Here is a 24,745-nt window from a genome sequence, read left to right on the forward strand (position 1 = left end):
AAGATAAGTTAGAGAGCCTGTAAAACGTAGAGAGGCTGTAAAATTATCATTACCTCCTTATAATTGTAATGAAACACTTCTCTCTGTGTCTTGAATTACTCAAATGCCCCACACGGTTAGAAATCTTGCCATCATAAACTGTTTTAATTTCTCAAGGTCCTTGCCTCTTTTGGCAAAGCTTCTGCCTGAAATGCTGAAGAGTTACTATTAGAGTTATGCGTAACCTCACTCCCTGACATTTTGTGGTTGGCGCTGCCTCTCGTGGCAGCCGTTTTGTGGTTGCGGCCCACTACTCTGTGTCGGAATTCCAAAGGTGTTCACAGGTTCCAAAAGGTTGGGGACCCCGATATAAAGGGGTGTTAATGTGTGTATTCAACAGCAATTCGGATTATGAAAGGCCTCAGTTAACTGACATTTTAACTTTTTCTTCCAGAGCTTCCTTGCCATATCTCTTGGAAATAACCTCTTTCACTACAAATTAACCTTCTTTATCTGCTTCCTGAGTAGCTTTAGACCTGAGTTCTTTTGGGCAAATCCACTTAGATTACCTTTCAGTCAGTTCAGCCTTTCTTTAGGCAAGAAGTTTATTTCTTCCATGCTATAGCACAGGCCTTTAACAATAGGTATTTGCAGATCTTCCTGCAGGCTTCTTCTAGAGTAGATGATATTTCCTACCCACTCCCTTCGCTGTATCTGGCTTTGGGGCTTGAGTGGATTTGCCCAGTGTGGAAATCCTAGTTGAAAAGTCTGTTTGGGTTGGTTAACTTTTTTCACAGTATTATGGGAAAGATTCCTTTGCTGGATTCTCTGTGCATTCTCTAATCATCTGACCTAGAATAAGACAGTTTTCTATGTAGTCCCAGCCCAGAATTGCTTCTTTCCCTCACCAGGGAAAAAGTTACAATATTTTCCTCAGTATCCCCATTCTCATCATTATATGCAAAGGATAAGCATAATCAGAATTAAAATCATATATATATTTGATATTTTTGATGTACTTTAGCATGAGAAGGATGTTGTGACAGTGTTAATAAGCAGTGCAGAATTCATATATGAGTACTGCTTTGGCAAACATCTTATTAGCAAGGAGAAATTTTTTAATTTTTCAAGCTAAAATGTAATTCAGATGCATCCTGCTACGCCACCCAAAGGTGTGAGAATTCCCTTTGGTGTTTGTTCGTTGGCTGCTGTCTGTAGATGATTTCAAAGAAGTAGCCATGTTAGTCTTCTGTACAGAATTGCATGGGAGTCAAGTAACAGCTTAAAGACTTAAAATATATATTTCAGTATAAGCCTTTGTGATTCAGAGCCTACTTCTTCAGATGCATAAAGTATAAGATTTCCACCTCCAGCTGGGGAAATTCCTGAATATCTGAGGATGATGGCTGAGAGGAGTTTAGGGAGGGGAAGGGAGGGGGCTCAGCAGGAATGTGCTGTCGTATCTTGTGTGTGCCAGCCTGTGGGGGTCACTTCCTCCCATTGAAATTCAAATTTCAAACCTCCCCAACTCATATCACTTCCACCCATCCTTTTCTCCCACCTTATATCACTTGTAGTCTTTTGTATACGTATGTTCCGTATGTCATACTAACTTTTTGATCTTAAATAGATTTGTGTTGGTATAATTGACTACTATCCGGTTATGCTCCATTCAGCCGCTGGCCTTTTATGCATGGCTGTTTCCCTCGCCATTACCCCTCCAAGGACTTCGGGTCTTTGTTTTGATTATGCATGCCGTTTCCGACAGTCAGAGGTCGCCTCGCTCTCCCCACTTGTTTCCATGAGTTTTGCCCATGTATTCAGGGACCTGTTCTATCACAAATTTGAAAACGCGGGCAAAATGCGCGGAAACGCAGGGGGAGAGCAAGGCGACCTCTGACAGTCGGAAATATCTGTAATCACACAGTAATCACACAGACCTGAATTTGTTGGAGGGGTGACCGCAAGAGAAACAGCCATGCATAAAAGGCCTTAAAAACCTTTCAAAATCTTCACTAAGAAAAACCTGAAGACACACAGGAGGACTTCCACACATCAGCCACATCCCTCTCTTAATGTCCAACTGGCTTCTGGTTTTTAGTGACTTTATAAGCGACAGTCACTTTCTTCTACTCTTTATCTCATTTCCTATGAGAAACAAAGCTCCTAGAGCAACCACCCCTCTGTAGCCACTCTAGGGCTTCTCCTAGAATCCATAGCATCTGCTCTTCAAATTTGCCATTTCCTCCAGGGGAACTGATGTCTGTAGTTTGGAGATCATTTGTAATTCCAGGAGAACTTCAGTCTCAACTTTGAGCTTGGTAACTTTGAACTTGGTAACACCACTGTTGGGCCTGATTTGATATCCAGCAGGGTAGGGGGTGTTGCAGAGAGAGGCCAGTGTAAAACAAGATCTAGTCAAAGGAGTAATTAATTCATACGGAGTAAGTGTGAGGCACTTCTGATAATTGCAAATTAGAATACACAAGAAGTCAAATGCAGAATGAAATGAAATAATGGAAGAAATTAGCATGTTTAAGGGCTGGATATGTGAGATGTTATCACCTATAGCAAATTAGGAATCTAAGGGCCCTGTGAAGCTCAGGCTGGGTGGGTAGGGTACATTGTCTTGAATTTGTGAACAAACTCTAATTCCTACCTGGGAAGTTATTTTGAAGAACAGTAACAGCAGCAGGTGTCTTAAAATGGCTGACAAGAGGTCAGGGCAAGAAGAGAATAGGTGAGGTCTCTTTCAGGAAGAGGAGAGGAGGCTTTTTCTCCCAGAAAACCCTTCCTGGAAAACCCATTTGTCTGCTGCTAGAGTGAATGCCTTGTGATCTTCATAAGCCACATTGGGCTTTGTCAGATCTAGAGGGAGAAACTTCATCACTGCCACCACAACCCCATTTTTAGCCTGAGAAATGTCTTTATTTATTTATTTAATTTCTGCCCTGCCATTTCCCAACCAGAGTTGGACTCAGGGCAGCTAACAACCAAGATAAAATACAATTAAAAATAGATACACTGTACGTATAGGTCAACATTTAAAATCTAACATTCACATTAAAATTCCAAGTGGCACCCTACTAATAAAGTTAACAAACAAGAAAACGACCAGAGGGGAGGAAAGAAAAGGGGAGGGAGGGTAATTAGGGAAGGAGAAGGAAAGGGCAGGGAGGCCAGCTAGAGTGCTCTGTGTTTTATGTTGTTTTATGCTCTTGCTGTTATTGAGTGCTGGGTAGCAAAACCAGTAGCTATTATAAGTAAGGTGCATTATGAAATTATTTTGATGATGGGTAGGTGGGTTAAAAGTAGCATAGTGTGTTACATATGGTAAAACATTTGGGGGTGGCTACTCCATTCTCCATGAAGCCCGCTAGGTGACCTTGGGCCAGTCACAGTTCTCTCAACTTTCTCAGCCCACATGGAGGCAGGCAATGGCAAACCACCTCTGAACATCTCTCCCTTTGAAAACCCCACCAGGGTCGCCATAAATAAGCTGTGACGTGACGGCACTTTCTACAACCACCGCTTTATTCTAGGGAAAAAGAAAGAGAACAGGATTTAAAATCATTCAGGTGATTTTTTTAAAATAGGGCACACCTGTGTTGATGGCTTGCTAGACTCACCACCTTAAATGGGCCAAAGAAAGGTGTAACCTAAGTCAGTATAGATCCTGCCAATGACAGCAGTTTAACTGGATTAGGGCTTCTGCATTGGATTATCACAGAGGTAAGGGTGGCAGAACCCTCAGCATCTAGTCAACTACCAAAGGGGAGGGACCGTGGCTCAGTGGTAGAGCATTGGCTTGGCATGCAAAAGGTCCCAGGTTCAATCCCTGGCATCTCCAGTTAAAGGGACGAGGCAAGTAGGTGGTGTGAAAGACCTCTGCCTGGGACCCTGGAGAGCCGCTGCCAGTCAGAGTAGACAATACTGACTCTGATGGACCAAGGGTCTGATTCAGTAGAAGTCAGCTTCATGGGTTCATTCCGAAGTTCCAGGTTCAGATCTTCCCCCACACTGACTTGATACAAGACTGATATCTTAACCTTGATATTGGGCCCCAGTCATAGTAGGACTGTGAACAGAATCGGCTCGGTATTCTCCAGATTTTGCTTCTGAGCAGGATGCTTCCTTAGTGACGTATATTTGCTGTACTGCCTACACACCTTTAGGAGAGGACATTCCAGGCCCTCTCTGCTTGCCAAAGCCTTTAAGGCTTTTGACATGTAGCCAGTTTTCAGAAAGCAACTTCTGGGAAGTCGTCAGCATCAGGTTGCGTCTGTGTGTTCCACAGGGTTCCTTAGATTTCTCCAGCTTTGTTTAACTTAGCTGGGTAAGGTGAGCTTTTTTGTTTTTTGGCTTACGGCAGGTAGAATTCTTCCTGTGTTGTGTGTGGGGTTTTCCCCATATTGTTTTCCTTATATTGTATGACCCGGCTGTTGCTTTAAATCCTCCGTGTAAACAGCCACTGAGTGGCATCTCCTCTTATTGGGGAGGCGGGGAAGGTGGAGGAGGAGAAACCAACCTCAGTGTTGCAACAGGAAACTGTGTGTCTCTCTTTCTAAAAAAAAAAGATCATGCTAATTTATGTTTTACCACTCTTGCTTTGAATTATAAATGGGCCACTTCTTTGCAACCGAAGAGGCAGGTTTGAGTTGTCCTCTGATTTCTTTGCCCCTTGGAGCAGAAGCACAATGCCAGGGAAAGAGGTCAGGAGTGAATATAAGAGTAAGTATCATCGGAACAGTGGGATCTGCCCCTTTTAAAGGGCCTGGGGTTGCCAGAGGGGGAGACGGTAGAATGACGCTTTGGGACATGCTGTCAAAACATGTTGTGCCTTTCACAACTGTTTTAAACGATTTTAAGGAAGGCCGTTCTGAATTCCACCTGTGGAGTTGTGTCTACTCGGTGCTTTCACTTGCTAGGTGGAGGGAGAGGTGATTTTGCTGGACTGGGTTCGAAACAGGTTGTGCTTTGTACAGAGCTCTTGAGATTGAATTCAGGGCACTGTGAACTAGTGTGGAGGGTTACAGTGTCGCACTTGTGGTGGGGATGTTCCTACATAGCAGTGAAGCTCACTGGGTGATCTTTTAAAAATGTTTTATTTACTTCATTACCTTTCTCCCCATTGGTGGCTCAAAGCAGCTTATGTTGTTCTCCTGTCCTCCATTTTATCCTCACGACAAGCCTACAGAGTAGGTTAGGCTGAGAATATGTGACTGGCCCAAGGTCCCCCAGCAAGCTTCATTGCCAGAAGTGGGATTTGAACCTGGTTCTCAAAGATTCTAGTCGGGCACTCTTAACCACTGCACCATACTGGCTTGGGCCAAGCGTCCTCTTTCTGACTCTAACTTACGCTGGGTTGTAGTGAAGATAAGTCTGAGGGAGACCTGTGTATGCTGTTCTGAGGTTCTTGGATGAAATGCAGGACACGAATGTACCAGATGAAAATAGTTGTGGGTCGAAATGAATCTGCAGGGTTCAGTTCCCAAAGGTAATATAAATTGTACCGGTGAACAGAAGAAGAGCCCCACAAGATCAGACCCAGAGGTCCATCCAGTGCAGTGTTCAGATTCCAGCAGTGTTTGCCTGGGTATCAAGGAGACACAAGCAAGGCAGGAAGGTAGCGTGCTTCGCACAAAGATTGTTGGAATAATTTATTGGCTCTAGCATGCAATGAAGGGAGCCAGCCCAAATCTTTATCATATAAATGACCGGCAAAGTATAAAATTCATAAGACAGCCTGAATTGGGTGTTATAAGTAAAAAATAATAATAAAAGTGCATCCCATTCTCAGACTTTTCTAATAAGTACAGGTGTGGAGTCTGCATGTGTACCAGACTGCAGTTTTCTGTTGTGTAAATATCCTGAATTGTTTTTAAAAAAACCGTGCAGCAATTGGTGAATGAAGAGCAAGTTTCTTTTATATAAATACCATAACACCTGTAAAGTGCTATATTGATTGTTTTAAGCAGAATCTTGGTTCGTTGTTGAGGGGTAGACTAGGTGACCACCAGTGCATTCCTAAGGAGAGTTAGTTCATTTCAATGGGCTTAGGCTGGAGTAACTCTCCTTAGGAATGCACTGCACATGTAGCAACTTGCATTCCTAGAATCCTTAGGTAAAGAGGGGTCTTGTGGCACTTTTAAGACTAATAAAGCGTTATTCCAGGATAAGCTTTTGCGGTCTAGTGCCCCTTCTTCATATAGAAGGGCTTTCTCACTAGAGAGCCCTTTTATGTAGGGGTGTGGGAAAAAACAGATGGACAAGAGGATCAAGGGGCCATGGAATGCAGACAGTACAAGGAGAGGGGGTAATAATATAATTGTATAATCAAGAAAAATATAGAGGCCATTCACTGGTTTTGCTAATATTAGTTAATAGTTGTAATAGGTATGGTGTCCCAAGTTTTGCCAAGATAATTAAAGGCTGTGATGACGAAGAAATCACAAGTCCTTTATGTAACTGGACTTTCCTTTCAAGGAAGAACCTTGGATAATGAAGGTGTTGTCCTGATGAACCATATTAATGGCTTTGTCATTATGCAAAGCACTTTAGTGTGTTTATCTGATCTGCCTTGATACCATACTGTATGCTGGGTCACTTTGGTGCTGTTTAGTAGTGGGTCACTGAGACCTTATCTGGGATTTGATTCAGTATCTTGCAGGTCCCAATGTTACACTGTCTACTTGAGTCTTTGCTAAGCCTGGCAATGCATCTTTCTCCTTGCCCTTCTTCACTCCGCCTCTCAAAACCTCTGTTGCTGTTCATTTGCAGAAGATGCTTCTGGGGAAGGGGTTGCTACAGTTTACAGCAGTACACCGCCACAGATTTCAGACTCTACAGATGAATTCACTACCTACTTTGATCAGAAAATCCCAATTCCGGAAGATGAAAAGGTTAGTGTGACTAGCCCCGATACCACCTCTCATTCAGGTCTGTCCACCTTTCCAGGGGAGGGGGGGTATGTGTAACTACAAACTGTAGTAGTTCCCAAATTGGGGGGCCACCATGCCATGATCTGGTTCGCATCAAGAAATAAAGTTTCCTGGAACTGCAAGGTATTCAGTCCCAGAGGAGGGTGCCTATAGTAACCCTGCGTGAGTTCTGACCTTGCTATCTTGCAATCGTCCTCTGCTTTGGGTGGGTCATTGGGTTGCATCTTTGCATCCGGTATGGGAGGATCATTCCATATTCCAGCAAAATTAGCCCACTCTCAGAGGAGGCTACTCACTGTGCTCCTGCATGAGTCATGCTCTGGGCTTATTTTCTTCCATATTGGATCCAAGTCGAAACCAGCGACGCATGCAGGAGGACAGCTATTTCTGGCTCTCTCAGACTACCAAGGCTTTTCAGTTGTAAAAGCGAAACAAAATCAACAACAAAAACTTCTGCTTCTAGTTCTGAAACACGGTGTTTTCTCAGCTATTGGAAATGTCTGTTAAAATGGTTTTTGTAGACTTCCTTCCAATCTGGGGATGGTAATTCCTACATTCAAACTCCTGGCCCCTTCTTGTACATGACATATGTTTTCATCCGGCAGCCCTGCTGTGACCTGCAGTTCTATGTGAAGAAAATCTGAGCCGCCTCCTTTCTATTTCTTGCCTGGGGCAGAACAGTATGCAGTAATTTTGGTAGCCTAATCAATGTAATGGTTGGTTGGTGGGGAACAATAATGCTCTGTGGAGGCAGCAGTCTTTAATCTTTAGGAAAAGAACAGATGAAGCAGTGCTTACATATGCTAGGGGAGGGGCGGTGGCTCAGTGGTAGAGCATCTGCTTGGCATGCAGAAGGTCCCAGGTTCAATCCCCGGCATCTCCAGTTAAAGGGACTAGACAGGTAGGTGATGTGAAAGACCCCTACTTGAGACCCTGGAGAGCCGCTGCCGGTATGAGTAGACAATACTGATTTTGATGGACCAAGGGTCTGATTCAGTAGAAGGCAGCTTCATGTGTTCATGCTTCTGTCCTTTAAAATAAAGTTAGCTACTTAGTGGAACACCTCCTTGGCGGTAGCTGTAATGACCACAGAGACCGTGTAGCCAAAGGGTTGCCACGGGGAATTAAAATTAAAATAGACTGGGTTAAGCGGAAGCATTATCCCAGACTGACCGTTGTTTTATAAGTCTGGAGTCCCCCCATTTTTTATTCTAAATGAATAGATCTTGTTTCATTATTTATTTATTTATTTATTTTGACCATCAAGTCACATCTGACTTACAGCAACCCCTGGTTGGGGTTTCAAGGCAAGAGACGTTTGGAGGTGGTTTGCCATTGCCAGCCTCTGTGTCACGACCCTGGTATTCCTTGGAAATCTCCCATCCAAATACTTGCCAGGGATGACTCTGCTTAGCTTCTGAGATCTGATGAAATTGGGCTAGCCTTGGCAATCCAGGTCAGGGCAAATGAATATTTGCATTGGGAAGACATGGATGCTTCCCCCTCCCTTTCATCCAATTATGGCACCTTTATTTTGGAAGAACTTAAATGTGGTGTGTTCTTTTGACATTGTCATGTGTCTGGCTAGAGTTCAACATTTTTCCCCCAAGATGAGATAAAATTTGCACCCAGACTTAGAATTGTTTGAATGTACTCTATTTCTTGCAGGGAAACCAGCAGTTAATTTGAGAAATTTAGGGTGGTCAATTTCAAGCATTCTACTTTCCGGGTTCACTTTCTCCCATTAACTCGTCTGCTTGAGGTATCCTTGAACTATCTTCCATAGGATATACCTCAGAGATTCCATGCATGTTCTTTCTGACTGGATGAGGAGGGGATATCTTGCCCAATTCCCCTCCACGCTGCAGGCCTCCCCACAGCTCGTGACCTTTTGCCTGTGAGGATCCCCAGTTCCCAGCAATGCACTTTCATAAGGTGTTGCTGAGGCAAGGGAAAGATTTATTTCATTTACTTTCTTTATAGTCCACCTTTCTCAGTGAGACAAAAGGCAGATTACGCAGTGTAAAACAATGCAATCAAATAGCACGGGGCATCTAATAAGCAATGCAACAGGACTAGGTTTTCAAAAGTTAGAAACGAAAAAGTATTTGGGATGATACATCAAACAATGCAGAAAATGTTATTATAAAAGTAGAAAAACAATGTGAGAGAAGGATAGTACACATGGTAAACGGATAATGTACCAACTCCTGCTAGCAGAATATCCATTGCATATAACCCCCTGTGTTCTGCATGGATACTGCAGGGTACTCACTCAATTCATGCAGTGCATGAGGCTGGCTTTGTGTGCCTGGTGGACTCTGTGCGTCAACAGAGGCTGCACCCTAGAATGTGACCCAACAGTCCCCTGCAGCTCCAGATTGCAGGGGAAGATTAACAGTGGTGCAGAAACTGTCCTTCAAGGAAGCTTTAAGCTTCCAAGGAATTTCGTAGTTCTTCCAGATACTGTTTGAAAGCCATTATTATAAGTTATTGTTGAGAGAGAGTTCTTCCTGTACTATGCTGTGTACATTGTATGATGCTGCATTGTGGATATAATTGAGGACAGCCGTGAGAGCATCCAACATTACTGGCCTCCCCATCTCCCCCCCCCCCCACTCTTCACATCTGTGGGGGGTTGACCTGCTACTATTTTGCTACAAGGTGGCACCTGGGTAAATTCAAGGTCACCTATTTATGACTGTATTATGAGGTTTTACTGATGTTTTATGAGGGTTTTGATGTTTTGAGGTTGTTGACGTTTTAATGATATTGATGATTTTATGTATTTTAGTGGTTGTTACCTGCCCTGAGCCTGGCTTGCTGGGGATGAGGGTGGGCTACAAATTTGAAATAAATAAATTTCTTCAGTTTTTAGCATGACAGTTTCCCCTGGATCTAAACTGGCAAATACATCATCTTTTGTATGTGGACTAATAGCCTGCTGGGTCCGTGTCTTGCTTCAGGATACTATTTTGTTTTTTGGGGGAAAACAACAATGGAAACTTAATACCCCATTTTTTGTCTCTTCATTCCTGTTTTTAAAGCATCCCTGGTTCAGTTTTCGAAAACTCTGGGCCTTCACTGGGCCAGGCTTTCTTATGAGCATCGCCTACCTGGATCCAGGCAACATTGAATCAGATCTACAATCTGGTGCAGTCGCAGGGTTTAAGGTAAGGAGTTAAAAGTCTTTCTGTGAAATCTGGATCCTGAGCATCCAAAACCGTCTGTAGAGTTTCAGAACCGAACGGTACCTTAATTGTAGTCCATGCGCCAATTCAGTGTTAGCCTGAACCAACTATTCGCCAGCACTTGTTGTTTAAGGCAGGGGTGGGGAACCTTTTTTCCACCAAGGGCCATTTGGATATTTATAACGTCATTCGCAGGCCATACAAAATCATCAAATTAAAAATTAGCCGACCAAGCCCCAAGCAGGCAGCTGCCCCCCTCCCCAGCGCGGGCAAGCAGGCAGGCATCAAACGGGTGGCGCACTCGCCCACCTGGTGGCACAGGATGGTCTGTTGCACCAGCCGGGTGTAGCTGTCCAGCCGCACGCTGGAGTTGCTCCTGCTCCGCATGGTCGGGGCCAGATTCTACAGCCGGCTCCTGTTACCTCCGCCTGCAGGGATGAAATGAGGACACACTGGCTAAGAACTCCCCCCCCCCCGCCCGCGCATTCTGGCCCTGCCCCCTTTAGCCCCTCCATTATTGCCACTTCCGCCCCCAGCCCTCTTGTAGTACAGAGGGAATACGTTTCTCCATGGCCTGGGTGGAAAAGGGTTAACACAGTTTCTTGGGCAATCCTAGCAGTTCCATAGCTAATGACTCTTCTGCAAGGTGGGGAAAAGGTTCCTTTTCTCGGCAAAACAAACTCACATCTGCCTTGAATAGAGGCTACTCCTGTCCACGGGAGGGGGCGGATCACCAGTCTTAGATCCTTCTGAGCTAGAGATCTACCAGGACCCACGAAGGGCCAGACCAAATGATTTCGCAGGCCTTAAACAGCCCCTGGGCCTGACATTTCCCACCCCTGGTTTAAGGGTATTCACAGCTTGATTTTGTGTATGTGCTGAAATTACTGCTTTAATTGCCAGACTGTTCTGTCTCCATGTGCCATGAACCATTTCTGAATTGCATTGAAACTGAGCAACTGTTAAGGTGAAGTGTCAAGGTCAGGTTAACTGGGCAGAGTATTCTCTGTTCTCCATCCTCACCTGTGACTGAGCCCTGGGTGTGAATTAATACTGTACACAGGCCAAGAGTTAGAGGAAATGGAATATCTATTGGCACTTCAATTTGGGGTTCCACTACCACCAGTGTTGCCTTCTTTATTTCTTAATGGGGAGGGGCTGTGGCTCAGTGGGAGAGCGTCTGCTTGGCATGCAGAAGGTCCCAGGTTCAGTCATCGGTATCTGCTGTTGAAAGGACCAGATAGTAGGTGATGTGAAAGGCCTCTGCCTGAGACCCTGGAGAGGCACTGCCAGTCTGAGTGGACAATACTGACCTGGATGGACTAATGGTCTAATTACAATGAAAGGCAGCTTCATATGTTCTGCTAATTGCTTACCCTCCAAGTGGCAGAGGTGGCAACTATTCTGGCATAAGCCCTGAGCTTTTTAATGGGAACTTTTTAGCTAGAAGGAATAACATATGTACAGCTGAAGCGGTTAGCAAAAGGATATCAAAACACGACTGTAGTTAATTCACTTCTTATCCTTCCACCTGTCCCAAGTAAGCAAGTGCCCAGAATTCTTGGAGAGTAGCTATATCAGTTAAATGTGTTGAAGGACTGGCCTGCCTTTGGCAGCGTAGACTAATCCAGGATGCTGTGCTTTAGCAGGGGGAAAAAACATGTATAACTCCTGGTTATGAGTGATGCTTTAATCCAGAGGCGGATTGAATTCCCTGGAACAGGAGATGTACTTTAGTTAGTAGATGCCCTGGTCTGTTGAATTGCTTCCAGCGGTCTTGTTGTTTGGCCACTGTCAACCTTTTCCCGTCCTTTGTCTTTCAGCTGCTCTGGGTTCTCCTGCTGGCCACTGTCATTGGTCTGCTCTTGCAGCGCTTGGCAGCAAGACTGGGAGTGGTAACAGGACTTCATCTGGCTGAAGTATGCAACCGGCAGTATCCAAAGGTGGGTAAAAATGAGCTATGCTCCCTGTTCATCCGGAAACTCTGTCACGTTCATAGAGTAGAGGGCTGCCCTGTCATTGGGTTGGGTCACCTAACGTGTCATAATCCCAGGCAGAATCATGATAATGGATGATATAGTAACTAGGGCAGGGGCCCATACCTTGTTGAGCCTGTGAGCACTTTTGGAATCATGAGAGCAGGTAGTAGGCGCCACCACAAAATGGCTGCCGTGGGGGCAGTGGCACGGCTAGCCACAAAATGGCTGCCACGGAGGCTGTGGCCAGTCAGAGTAGTTCCCAGCTAATTATTATTTATTGATTTTTGTTTACAGAATTTATACTCTGCCTTTCTGCCCTTGTCTGGGCCACCGAGGCAGCTAACAGATTCAGAACAAACATAATAAAAAACATGTCTTAAAAACCAGTAAAACCAAAGAGAAACACACCATTAAAACGATTAAAGCCATGCTTAAATAGTCATGTGAAAACATTAAAAAAATCAAACATAGTGTATGAAGGAGGGATCACAGAGGGGAACTCCAGACAAAACAAAGAAGTCTTCACCCGCTGGCCACTGTTTCCTGAATGGGTGCTCCTTGCAGACGTGGAAGGTGATTCCTCCTGGGCTTTTCTGAAACACCTGGTCTTCTACTGAGGTGGAGAAAGACCAGGACTGACCCTTTTCTTTGGGGAAGAGATACTTTGGAGGAGAAGGAAGTGGGTGTCATGTTGGGGATCACTGGACAGGGGTATGGTGAGCTAAGAGGGTCAGAGCGAGGAAACCCAGTGCAGTCCTCAGAGCCTTGCTAAATATTCTCAGAACATTACAGCCAGGCGCTTGAAAGTAGAGGAGCTGTTGCAAATAGGGGGCAGCAGCTTCAGTGCCTCCAGAGAAGCAAGTAGCAGAGATGGCGTGCCAGGTAATTTTGTGCAAATGAGTGAATGAATCCTATCAGTGTTCATCAGTCAAAGACTTTCCCGGATGCTGCAATACTTTGCTGACTAGAGAGGTAGCTGACCTTAGAGGCAGGAGGGCCTGGGTTTTGGCTCCTGTTGCCACCAGATGAATCTGACTGTCCTTACATATTTCCAGTAGCATTGCAATTATCATTTATCATCAGAATGATTGTCATATTGCTGTTATCATAATAATCTGAAAAAGCATTTACAATCTAGGTGTTATTATGAGCAAAAGAGAGCAAAGAACTGAGGGGGTTGGGGGAAGAAGGGAGCTTTGAATGAAACTGTGTTTTCTGATCATATACAGAGAGCACTCTTTGGGGGGAAATACCACTAAGTACACACACGCACACACACAAACTTCAAGAATTTTGGAACAGGACTCGCAACTTCCAGACAATTTCCTTTATATTTAGCCCAACTTTCTGGCTGAGACTCAAGGCAGATTACAGGATATTAAAAAGTTAAATCAGACACCATGAAACATTTAATGGATGGTGCAATAGGAGTAGGATTACAGAATTAGAAAACGATCCGAGCAACAAACTAAGGCTGATTATGCTGTAAACAATGCAGAATCTGGGACTACAAAGGTAGAAGACGATGCAGTTAAAGCAAGAGTATACCTCAGATGTCGCTGCAGTAGACTACAGTCCTGTTCCATTATAAAAGCACCCTCCTCAGCTTCTTCCTTCTCTTTGCACCCAGCCCACCCACTTCCTTCTCTTCTAATATGCCTCTACAGCTTTTGCTTACTGTGGCCTCTGTAATTACTTTACTGATCTTGGAGAATCCTTCACATATGGATTGGAGAAGTCCGTCTTCAAAAGCCTGGATTTAAGTGGATGCCTAGAAGATTTGCTCACTATGAAATTCTTTCTGGGAGCTTGTTTTGGCAAGACACGGTTGCCTAGGGATGTGGAACACTTTTGTGAAACAGGCTGCCTGATTTCCCCCCCCCCTCCTGCAGTGTTACTAATCCCCCTTCTTTCTCTGCTCCTGAGTTACACTGGGTGGCAGGACTTTAGAATAATACTTTGGGTGGTCTCGTATAACTGACTTGGGAATTAATTACACCCTTTGGAGTGTTTGAATCCTGTCTGGAGGGAACCCAAACCCTGAGGCAGTTACCTGCTGCTCAATTCAGCCCCCAAGTATATACTGGCGCGGAATTGTTTTCTGTTGCCTGAGAAGGTCAGACCAGAACCAACTGGTTGAAATTAAATCAGGTAGTCAGCACAGGTAGGGAGAAAGTCAGGAAGGCTAAAGCGCAGAATGAGCTCCGGCTAGCCAGGGAAGTTAAAAACAACAAAAAAGGGTTTTTTGGTTATGTCCATAACAAAAGGAAGATCAAGGTAATGACCGGGTCATTGCGTGGAGAGGATGGTGAGTTATTAACAGGGGAGGCAGAAAAGGCAGAATTACTTAACTACTTTTTTGTATCAGTCTTCTCCCAAAAGGGCAATAGTGCTCAACCTGGGAATAATGGAGCAGAGGATGCAATAGGGGGATTACAGCATAGTATAGACACTGAGATAGTACAGGAATACCTGGCTACTCTTAATGAATTCAAGTCTCCAGGGCCGGACGAACTGCATCCAAGGGTGTTAAAAGAACTGGCTGAAGTGATTTCAGAACCACTGGCAATAATCTTTGAGAATTCATGGAAAACAAGAGAAGTTCCAGCAGACTGGAGGAGGGCAAATGTGGTCCCCATCTTTAAAAAGGGGGAAAAAGAAATCCCAAACAATTATCGCCCAGTCAGCCTGACATCAATACCAGGTAAAATACTGGAGCAGATAATTAAACAGACGATCTGTAAGCACTTAGAAAGAAATGCCGTGATCACTGACAGTCAACATGGGTTTCTCAAAAACAGGTCATGCCAAACTAATCTCATATCTTTTTTTTGAAAGAGTGACAAGTATGGTAGATGAAGAGAATGCTGTAGATGTAGTGTACCTTGATTTCAGTAAAGCCTTTGATAAAGTCCCCCATGATCTTCTTGAAACAAAGCTAGTAAAATGTGAGCTGGACACTGCTACTGTTAGGTGGATTGGTAATTGGTTGACCAACCGAACCCAAAGGGTGCTCATTAATGGCACAACTTCATCCTGGAGAGGAGTGACCAGTAGGGTGCCACAGGGGTCTGTCCTGGGACCAGTACTATCTAATATTTTTATAAATGACTTGGATGATGGGATAGAGAGCATGCTAATCAAATTTGCAGATGACACCAAGTTAGGAGGGGTAGTTAATACCCCGGAGGGTAGGGTCAGAGTTCAGAATGACCTCGATAGACTGGAGAGTTGGGCCATAAGCAATAAAGTGGATTTCAGTAGGGAGAAGTATAAAGTACTTCACCTAGGCAGAAACAATATAAGGCACAGGTACAGGATGGGAGATAGTTTGCTTGACAACAGTACATGTGAAAGACATCTGGGAGTCTTAGTGGACCACAAACTGAACATGAGTCAACAGTGTGATGTGGTGGCTAAGAAGGCCAATGCAATTCTGGGCTGAATCAATAGCAGTATTGTGTCTAGATCAAGGGAAGTAATACTACCACTGTATTCTGCATTGGTCAGACCTCACTTGGAATACTGTGTCCAGTTTTGGGCTCCACAATTTAAGAAGGATGTTGACAAGTTGGAGTGTGTCCAGAGGAGGGCGACCAGAATGGTCAAAGGTCTAGAATCCATGCCCTATGAGGAGAGACTTAGGGAGTTGGGTTTGTTTAGTTTGGAGAAGAGAAGGTTGCGGGGAGATATGATAGCCATGTTTAAGTATCTGAAGGGATGTCATGTTGATGAGGGAACTGGCTTGTTTTCTGTTGCTCCAGAGACTAGGACACGGAGTAATGGATTTAAACTAATAGAAAAGCGATTCTGTTTAAACATTAGGAAGAACTGTGAGGGCTGTTCGACGGTGGAATGTGCTGCCTCGGAGGGTGGTGGAGTCCCCTTCTTTGGAGGTCTTTAAGCAGAGGCTAGATGGCCATCTTTCGGGAGTGCTTTGATTGTGGGATCCTGCATGGCGGGGGGAGGGTTGGGGTCACTGGGGATGTGGGGGAGGTAGTTGTTAATTTCCTGCATTGTGCAGGGGGTTGGACTAGATGACCCTGGTGGTCCCTTCCAACTCTATGATTCTATAAATCAAAAGAGCTTTCGGCTAAACATTAGGAAGAGCTTTCTAACAGTCAGAGCGGTTCCTTAGTGGAACAGGCTTCCTCGGGAGGTGGTGGGCTCTCCTTCTTTGGAGGTTTTTAAGCAGAGGCTAGATGGCCATCTGTCAGTAATGCTGATTCTGTGAATTTAGGCAGATCATGGGAGGGAAGGCAGGAAGGGTTGTGTCAGTGTTTGGCTCTCATGGCCCTTTCTTTCATGCCCAGGGAAATGCTGGTCGCCACTGTGGGGTCAGGAAGCAATTTTCCTCCAGGCCAGATTGGCCAGGGATCTTGAATGTGGTTTCTTTTGCTAGCTTCTGGGCAAGGAGTGGAAGTCACTGTGTGTGTGTGTGTGTGTGTGTGTGTGTGTGTGTGTGTGTGTGTGTGTGTGTGTGTGTGGGAGGTAATAGAGAATTTCCTGCATTGTGCAGGGGGTTGGACTAGATAAACCAAGTGGTCCCTTCCAACTCTATGATTCTGTGATTCTAATATAATCTCACTCTTGGTAGTTGTTGTAGTTCAAGTGGAATCCCAAGTTGAGCTGGACAGGGACAAGTAGTAATTTTCCCTGAAACAAACAGAAGAGGGGGCGGTCTCCAAGGCGTGTTGAATCTAAGGACACCCCCCTTTCACATTACCTTTGTGGTATGGAAATGGCAGCATAGCTCCTTCCGAGACTGAAAAGGTTGCATGAGAAGCCCTGAGTTATGCGGTAGGAGTTTCTGGGAGGGCCAATACTGGCATAAGATGAACTCTGGGCTCCACCCGCGCAGCCTGGTGTTTCCGACACGCCTTTTGTTGTTCAAGAACGTATTGCAAGACGAGGCCGTAACCACTCAGACGTTTGTGCAGCAAATTAAAACACGAGGAATGCATTCCCTTAATACTGTGCGATGGGAGGTCTTGGTTTCCCGAGACAGGATAGCATCTCTCTTTAGGAACTCTCTGCAGTGAGCCTTTTGGTTGCGCTGTTGATTTAAAAGGGTGACTAGTTCTTGCTTCATCGTTTGGGAGGAAAAGTTACTTAGCAGTCTTTTTGGGTGTTGATTTGTGCCTTTCCAAATCCCACACATGTAGGTGGTTTCTGATCTTTGCAGACAGCGAGTCCTTCTTTCACAGGGCATTCTAAAAATAGAATGCAATGGTGGCTTTAAAAAAAAGAAAGCGTTGCACAAAGTCTGTGGTAACTGGGTGGTGGTTTTACTAGGCTTCTGTAGCTGTGGTTTATGCCAAGGTTTGTCAACCAGAGGAGGAGAAGTAGAAGAGTTGGTTTTTTTATAGCCTGATGTTCTCTACCTTAAGGAGTCTCAAACCGGCTTACAATCACTTCCCCTTCCCCTCCCCACAACAGACACCTTGTGAGGTAGGTAGGGCTGAGAGAGTTCGAAGAGAACTGTGACTGGCCCAATGTCACCCAGCAGGCTTCGTGTGTAGGAGTGGGGAGACCAACCTGGTTCACTAGATAAGAGTCCGCCGCTCCTCTGGAGGAGTCAGGAATCAAACCTAGTTCTCCAAATTAGAGTCCACCGCTCTTAACCACTGCACCTTGCTAGTGCCCAATACTAGACCAGAAGTAAAAATTACCTTAACAGGCTTTCAGTGAGCCCCGTGGTGCTGAGCGGTAAACGAAAGTCAGTTTCAGGTAGCCGGCTCATGGTTGACTCAGCCTTCCATCCTTCCAAGGTTGGTAAAATGAGTACCCAGCTTGCTAAACATAGTCTGCCTAGTAAACGTCAGGAATGACCTGGTGCTTGCACAGGGGACCTTTACCTTTTAGGCTTTCAGTATCCACCATTGTGTTTCCAAATCTGTCAGCTGAGTGTGTGTAAATGCACATGGCTGCTTTTGTAGGGTTTATAATGGTACATGTACAGAATTGCTTATTTTTCTGCTCTCTTGGAATGTAAGGCATTGCTGTCCCTGGTGTGGCAAAAGAGAAGGTACAGATAATGGATTCCCCCCTTCTCTTCACCAACTTTTTTTGTGTCTCAGTTTCTCAAGCTGATTAAAGAAGTTTTGGAAAAGTAAAATATTTCCCTCCCCTCGGTTATAGATACTGTCCTATCAGTCTCAGAAGTTAAGTGAAATAAAACAAGTCCAGTGACACTACAAAACTAATAAAATGTATTGCAGCGTAAGCTTTTGTGAGGCAGAACTCGCTTCATCAGATGCATTGGACTGTACATCCATCAGGCCAAACTGTATACACAACCGAAAGGTAGTGGTGAGAGGTTGCAAAGTGAGGCCAGTTCAAAACAAGATCCAGTCCAAAGAGTAATCAGTTCACTGATCAGTAATCAGTGGATGTGACTCACTCCCACCTACTGTTAAGTATGCAAAACCTAGTATAGGATAAAATGAGATAAGCAGATACAATAGGAAGTTAGAGATATAGCTGAAGTAATGAACATCTCTGAAGGGTGAGATATGCAAGAACATAAGAATATAAGAAAAGTCCTGCTGGATCAGATCAACATACATCAAGTCCAGCAGTCTGTTCACACAGTGTCCAACCAGGTGCCTCTACGAAGCCCACAAGCAAGATGACTCCAGCAGCATTATCCTGCCTGTGTTCCAAAGCACCTAATATAATAGGCATGCTCCTCTGATAATGTGGAGAATAGGTATACATAATGACTAGTATTCATTTTGACTTGTAGCCATTGATAGCCCTATCCTCCATGAACATGTCCACTCCCCTCTTAAAGCTTTCCGCGTTGGCAGCTATTAAGATATTAGCTGTAGTGACTTAGGAAGCAGCCTTGATAGCCCTGACTAGCCTGAAGCTTAGCTGGGTTACCCCTGGATAGTGCTTGGATGGGAAAGCACCAAGGAAGACGGGTTGCTATGCAGAGGAAGGCTATAGTGACCCACCTCTGCTCATCTGTTGACTTCAAAACCCCATGAGGGTTCACTATAAGTTGGTTTCAACTGGACAGCTCTTAATTTAGCAAGTTAGGAATTCAAGGTCCTTATTAAGCCCCAGTGGGTGTATGGTCATGAATTTCCTCATTCTGATTCAGCAATTTTGCATTTGGTTCTCCCTTTGAAGTTCCCTTTTCTAGTGAGTATAACTTTGTGTTCTGTCAGAACAGGCTTCAATGGGACAATGTTTTTAATAGTGGTATTACTTGGAATGAAAACTGCTTTTCAAGTCTGAAATATTCTGAATTTGTTCTCTCTGTCCTTGAATTATTGCATTTATTTCCTATCTCTATCTTTAGCTCAAAGCCCTGCAATAGATTAATTAACTAACTACCTGACTCCTCTCCCCCTCCCGGTTGACAACCTCTAGACAGTGGAGGAGTGGGGAGACAAAATGTAGTTAGACTGAACACATTTTCTCCTTTTTAACACAATATTTGTGCCTAGGTCCCACGGATTATCTTGTGGCTGATGGTGGAGCTGGCTATCATTGGGTCCGATATGCAAGAAGTCATTGGCTCAGCAATTGCCATTCACCTCCTGTCTGTGGGGAAGTAAGTTGGCTATTTTATCCTCTGGGTTTAAGACCCAATATGAGACAGATTGACTCAGTAAAGGAAGCCACCGCCCTAAGTTTGCAATGCTGTTAATGATAGGCCTGAGCAAAACTGTTAATTATAGGACATTTGGAGATCAACATCTTTGGGGGTTCATTGTGACCAAAAAGAACCCCATTGGTGTGTAAATGTTTTACTAATTCTGAATTAGGCCTTGCCCAATCTCTTGCATCTATGAGGAAAGGTTGAAGGAGCTGGGTATGTTTAGCCTGAAGAGGAGAAGACTGAGAGGGGATACGATAACCATGTTTAAGTACTTGAAGGGCTGTCATATAGAGGAGGGTGCCGAGTTGTTTTCTGTTGCTCCAGAAGGTTGGACCAGAACCAACGGGTTGAAATTAAATCAAAAGAGTTTCCGTTTAGACATTAGGAAGAATTTTCTAACAGAGCGGTTCCTCAGTGGAACAGGCTTCCTCGGGAAGTGGTAAGCTCTCCTTCCCTGGAGGTTTTTAAGAAGAGGTTAGATGGCCATCTGTCAGCAATGCTGATTCTGTGACCTTAGGGAGATGATGAGAGAGAGGGCATCTTGGCCATCTTCTGGTCACTAGGGGTGTGGAGGGGGGAGGTAGTTGTGAATTTCCTGCACAGGGGGTTGGACTTGATGGCCCTGGTGGTCCTTTCCAACTCTATGATTCTATGATTCTATCTAAGCAGGACACTTGGCAGGCTCAACAAACAAAACCTTGAGGTTAGACTTGCCAGGCCCCGCAGCTCCACCAGCGGGAGCTTTGCGGAGCCGTGGCGGTAGCGCGCGATGTGCACATGCGCCTGGCATGTCATGCCCGCGTGCAATGCGCCTACATCACTTCCGGTTTAACCCGGAAGTGACAGGGGCACTCTAGCGATCCCGGCCAAAACTCTGTGGTTTCCATAGAGTGGGTGGTAGTTTACCCGCCAACACCGTGCAATTGGCAACCCTACTTGAGGTACATCTGCACTCTTATGCATAGTATTATTTCTCCAAAAACTGTTGTAAGAGGTCCCCAATAATAAGGAGAACAAAGGCAAGAAGAGTAATGTTGTCATGGTGGGGAGAGAAATCGGGGGTGGGGGCTTGTCTGCATGTGTCAAAAGATGGCTTGTTTTAATTGTCACAGAGCTCAAATTATTGGGGGGAGAAACAGGAACTTTTAATGAATTTCACAAGCCTCACACTCCAATAGGTTTCTGAAAACGATAACTGCAGGGGAGGGGGATCACACAAGAGAATGGACTGCTCCCCTCCCCCTTGTAATTCAAGCACATTTTTGTTTTATTGCTCATGGTCATTAAAATAGGTGTATCTATATGTATGAGAGCTCAGAGAGGAAAGGTGAGGGATAATCCATACCACATGACATTCTTGGTGACTGCTCCGAACGGGAGGGCTGCTTGTCTAAACTGTGATAGAAGCTGACATATTTGGAGCAGCAAGTTATGGAAGAGCCTAAATTCAACTGATCCTCTTTTGTCTTCCTGCAGGGTCCCTTTGTGGGGTGGGGTTCTCATAACCATTGCTGACACCTTCATGTTTCTCTTTCTGGACAAATATGGTAAGCTGCTAGATTGAAAAATTTCTCTTTCTTCCGTTGTCACTAACAGGAAAGCGCTTCTCCCCAACAATGCTGAGAATGCCATTGTTAGGGAACTCTGGCTTGAGAAATTCCTGGTGATTTGGAGGCCAAACCTAGGAATTGGAGGGAGCTCAGCAGGGATATGATGTCACTCTAGGACTTGTGTTTCTCCTAGATTCATGGTGTACTATAAAGTCCACCCTCTGAAGCTGCCATTTCCTCCAGGAGAACCGTAGATGAGTTGTAATTCCAGGAGAGCTCTAGGCCTGATCTTGAAGTTAGTAACCCTAGCCATTTTTAGTTATTATACAGAAATTTCCTCTAGGTTATGCTTGAAGAGCCTGTGCAATCCTTGCGAGGACCTTTGGGTGCTCACCTGACTTTCAAAAGCACAGTGCAGGAAGCTGCTTCTTTCTTTTAAATGGTATACAGCAGAATCTTTACTGGCAGTGTGGAGTGAGTTGCCTAATTCTCTGAAGCCTTCCAACACGTTTTGCGAAGCTCATGAATGCCATTAGCACTATGTGCTGTATGGGAAATGGCCACTAACGCAAGCAAAAATCCCTAGAAATGCTGCTTTTCCTGTTGCTGTGTCAATTGGTTATCGGCTGCTTCTTGTTTCGTAACAGAGAACTGGCCTTTTGTGCTTGACTTCTGATGCCCCGTGAAATTTTGTGCCTTATACCTCTCTCGGGCTGTATAGCCCTGTGCACTTTTTCCTTGGGAGCCAATCCAGTTAAACTCAGTGGTCTTTATTTCTGTATGCAAAAGGGTGAGGTGGGAAGAACTCTGGGATTATGGCTCGGATCCACTGGAGCCGTGCCACAAATGGAAACATTTCCATCTGTGGAGCGTGACTCTGTCGCCTCCCCCTTCTGCTGCCATCCAAAATGCAACCTTCCCTCCTCCGGCAGCAAGGGGAGCAAGAAAATAGCACTCCACAGCTAGAAATCGTTCCATCCACAGAATCGCTGTGATGGAATGGAGCCTGTGTTTTCCATAATAAATAAGGTACTCAATATTGCTGAGTGTTGATGAGAGCTATGGTGATTTTTTTTGTCCCACCCCAGCTCTTAGTTGGTTCCATTGTAGCAAAGCGCTACATGGTTTCAGACCTCTGACCTTGCTAATGAGTAAAGGCACGCCTCTGCCTCTCCATTTATCCTCCCAGCCTGGAGAGCCAGCGTGGTGTAGTGGTTAAGGGTGGTGGTTTGGAGCGGTGGACTCTGATCTGGATAACCGGGTTTGATTCCCCGCTCCTCCACATGAGCGGCAGAGGCTAATCTGGTGAACTGGATTTGTTTCCTCACTCCTACACATGAAGCCGGCTGGGTGACCTTGGGCTAGTCACACTCTCTCAGCCCCACCTACCTCACAGGGTATCTGTTGCGGGGAGGGGAAGGGAAGGTGATTGTAAGCTGGTTTGATTCTTCCTTAAGTGATAGAGAAAGTCAGCATATAAAAACCAATGCTTTTTCTTCTTCTTCTCCCCTCCCCATGCCACTTCATAACTTTTCTTGTTTTCTGGATTTTTCTGAACTATAAATCCTATGTTTCCTTCTGCTATATTGCTTAAAGCCCTGGAGTTGTGATGTGGCCCTTTTAAAATCAAGCACCAGTAGAAAGTGTGCTGCAGTAATTGAACTGCTGTTTCCCTTCCTTTCCACACTGGTGGAACAGGGCATGAGAACTATTGTTGCAGGATCAGGGACTGTATAGGTTTTTTAATTGTTCATTTAGGTGCATCTTAAGAGGGCAACAGGGATGAATGAGTGTGAATAACCCTACACAATGTGATGATGTTGCAGCAACCAAAATCATAACGGGTCTGGAGCAACTGCCCCATGAGGAGCGGTTAAAACGCTTAGGGCTGTTTAGCTTGGAAAGAAGGCAGTAAAGGGGAGATGTGATAGAGGTCTGTAAAATTATGCATGGTACGGAGAGAGTGGACAGGGAGAAGCTTTTCTCCCTCTCTCATACTAGAACGCGGAGTCATCTGCTGAAGCTGGTGAGAGATTCAAAACAGATAAAAGGAAAGTAGTAGCCATGTTTTTGAAGTACTCCTCAATGATTAAGATCAAATCAAAAATGCAATAGCTGATATCATCATTTGTCTATTTTAGATACCTGTTTTATATGTATTCCAAATTCATTTTATTTTTTGGCCTACTCCATTTTATCTATGTCTGTTGATACTTTATTATCTGATTAACCATGGAATGTTCTGAATAACTCGCTGTGCCATTAAAGGTTTTGAATTGAATTGAATTGAGGAAAGTATTTCTTCACACAACACATGGTTAAATTGTGGAACTTCCTGCTCCAGGATGTGGTGATGGCTGCCAACTTGGAAGGCTTTAAGAGGAAAGTGGACATGTTCATGGAGGATAAGGCTATCCATGGCTACTAGTAAAAATGAATACTAGTCATGATGCATACCTATTCTCTCCAGGACCAGAGGAGCAAGCCTATTATCTTAGGTGCTGTGGAACACAGGCAGGATGGTGCTGCTGCAGTCATCTTGTTTGTGGGCTTCCTAGAGGCACCTGGTTTGCCACTGTGTGAACAGACTGCTGGACTTGATGGGCCTTGGTCTGATGCAGCAGGGCTTTTCTTAAGTTCCTATGTTCAGTTATGCAAGACGTTCTGCCAGGGCTGCACAAGCAAATGCCTATTGCAATGTTATTATTTTATGTACATCTTGTGAGGGTGCACTAAAACTTCTGGCTTCTGACTGGTGCGCATGTGTCTGTCATTTTCAGGCTTGAGGAAACTGGAGGCGTTTTTTGCCTTCCTAATCACTATCATGGCCATTATGTTTGGATACGAGGTAACCCTGATTTTGAATATCTTTAAATGTTGGCAATTAATTGGTGACGACTGCTTTCAACTTTCTGTACACAACAGAAACTCTTGCAATACAGGAAGTGCCTGTACCCTAGAACAGACATTATTCAAGTGGCCCTGATATGTACTGTTAGCAAGTACTGCTTATATTTTGCAATTGTATATGCATTCCTGGTTGCCTCTGTAGAACTTCCTAATTCAGAGGAGAGTTCAGACACCCAACAGCCCAACTTCCTATCCCTGTTCTGTGCCAGAGGGCCGCTTTCCAGGTTCAGTGTTCCGATAAACATTTTGGACTCTTCTAGGTTCAAGTTTATTTCATAGGGCCAAAGGCCGTTATCCAAAATTAGGCTGAAAACACTCTAAATTCATATCTTTGATAACATTTATTTATTTATATTCGCATTTATAGCTTGCCCTCATTCCCGGGCCGACCGGGCTCAGGGCGGGTTACAACCTTTAAAATCAACAAAAACCATAAGACATTAAAATCAGTAATTAAAACACAGCAAGCATAGCAATTTAAAACAAGATGGCATTAAAATAGTAGTAGCTGCTGTGGACCGGACGGTAGAATCTCCCCCACAGATGACAAGTGGAGGGAAAAGGAATGGATAACTTAGAG

At 44.6% G+C, this 24,745-nt stretch overlaps 1 protein-coding gene across 1 annotated transcript in view; it reads left to right on the plus strand.

Annotated features, from left to right (window-relative positions):
• The window catches only part of SLC11A2 (solute carrier family 11 member 2), a 55,198-nt gene that overhangs the window by 14,379 nt on the left and 16,074 nt on the right, over window positions 1–24,745 (plus strand). Inside the window, exons 3-8 of the mRNA XM_056851176.1 lie at window positions 6,760–6,881; window positions 9,968–10,093; window positions 11,935–12,054; window positions 19,551–19,657; window positions 21,182–21,252; window positions 24,036–24,103. Coding sequence (XP_056707154.1) covers window positions 6,760–6,881; window positions 9,968–10,093; window positions 11,935–12,054; window positions 19,551–19,657; window positions 21,182–21,252; window positions 24,036–24,103 — 614 coding nt within the window. The remainder of the gene's footprint in view (window positions 1–6,759; window positions 6,882–9,967; window positions 10,094–11,934; window positions 12,055–19,550; window positions 19,658–21,181; window positions 21,253–24,035; window positions 24,104–24,745) is intronic.

This window comes from Euleptes europaea, chromosome 1 (genome assembly GCF_029931775.1).
Source record: "Euleptes europaea isolate rEulEur1 chromosome 1, rEulEur1.hap1, whole genome shotgun sequence".
Taxonomy (NCBI): Eukaryota; Metazoa; Chordata; class Lepidosauria; order Squamata; family Sphaerodactylidae; genus Euleptes; species Euleptes europaea.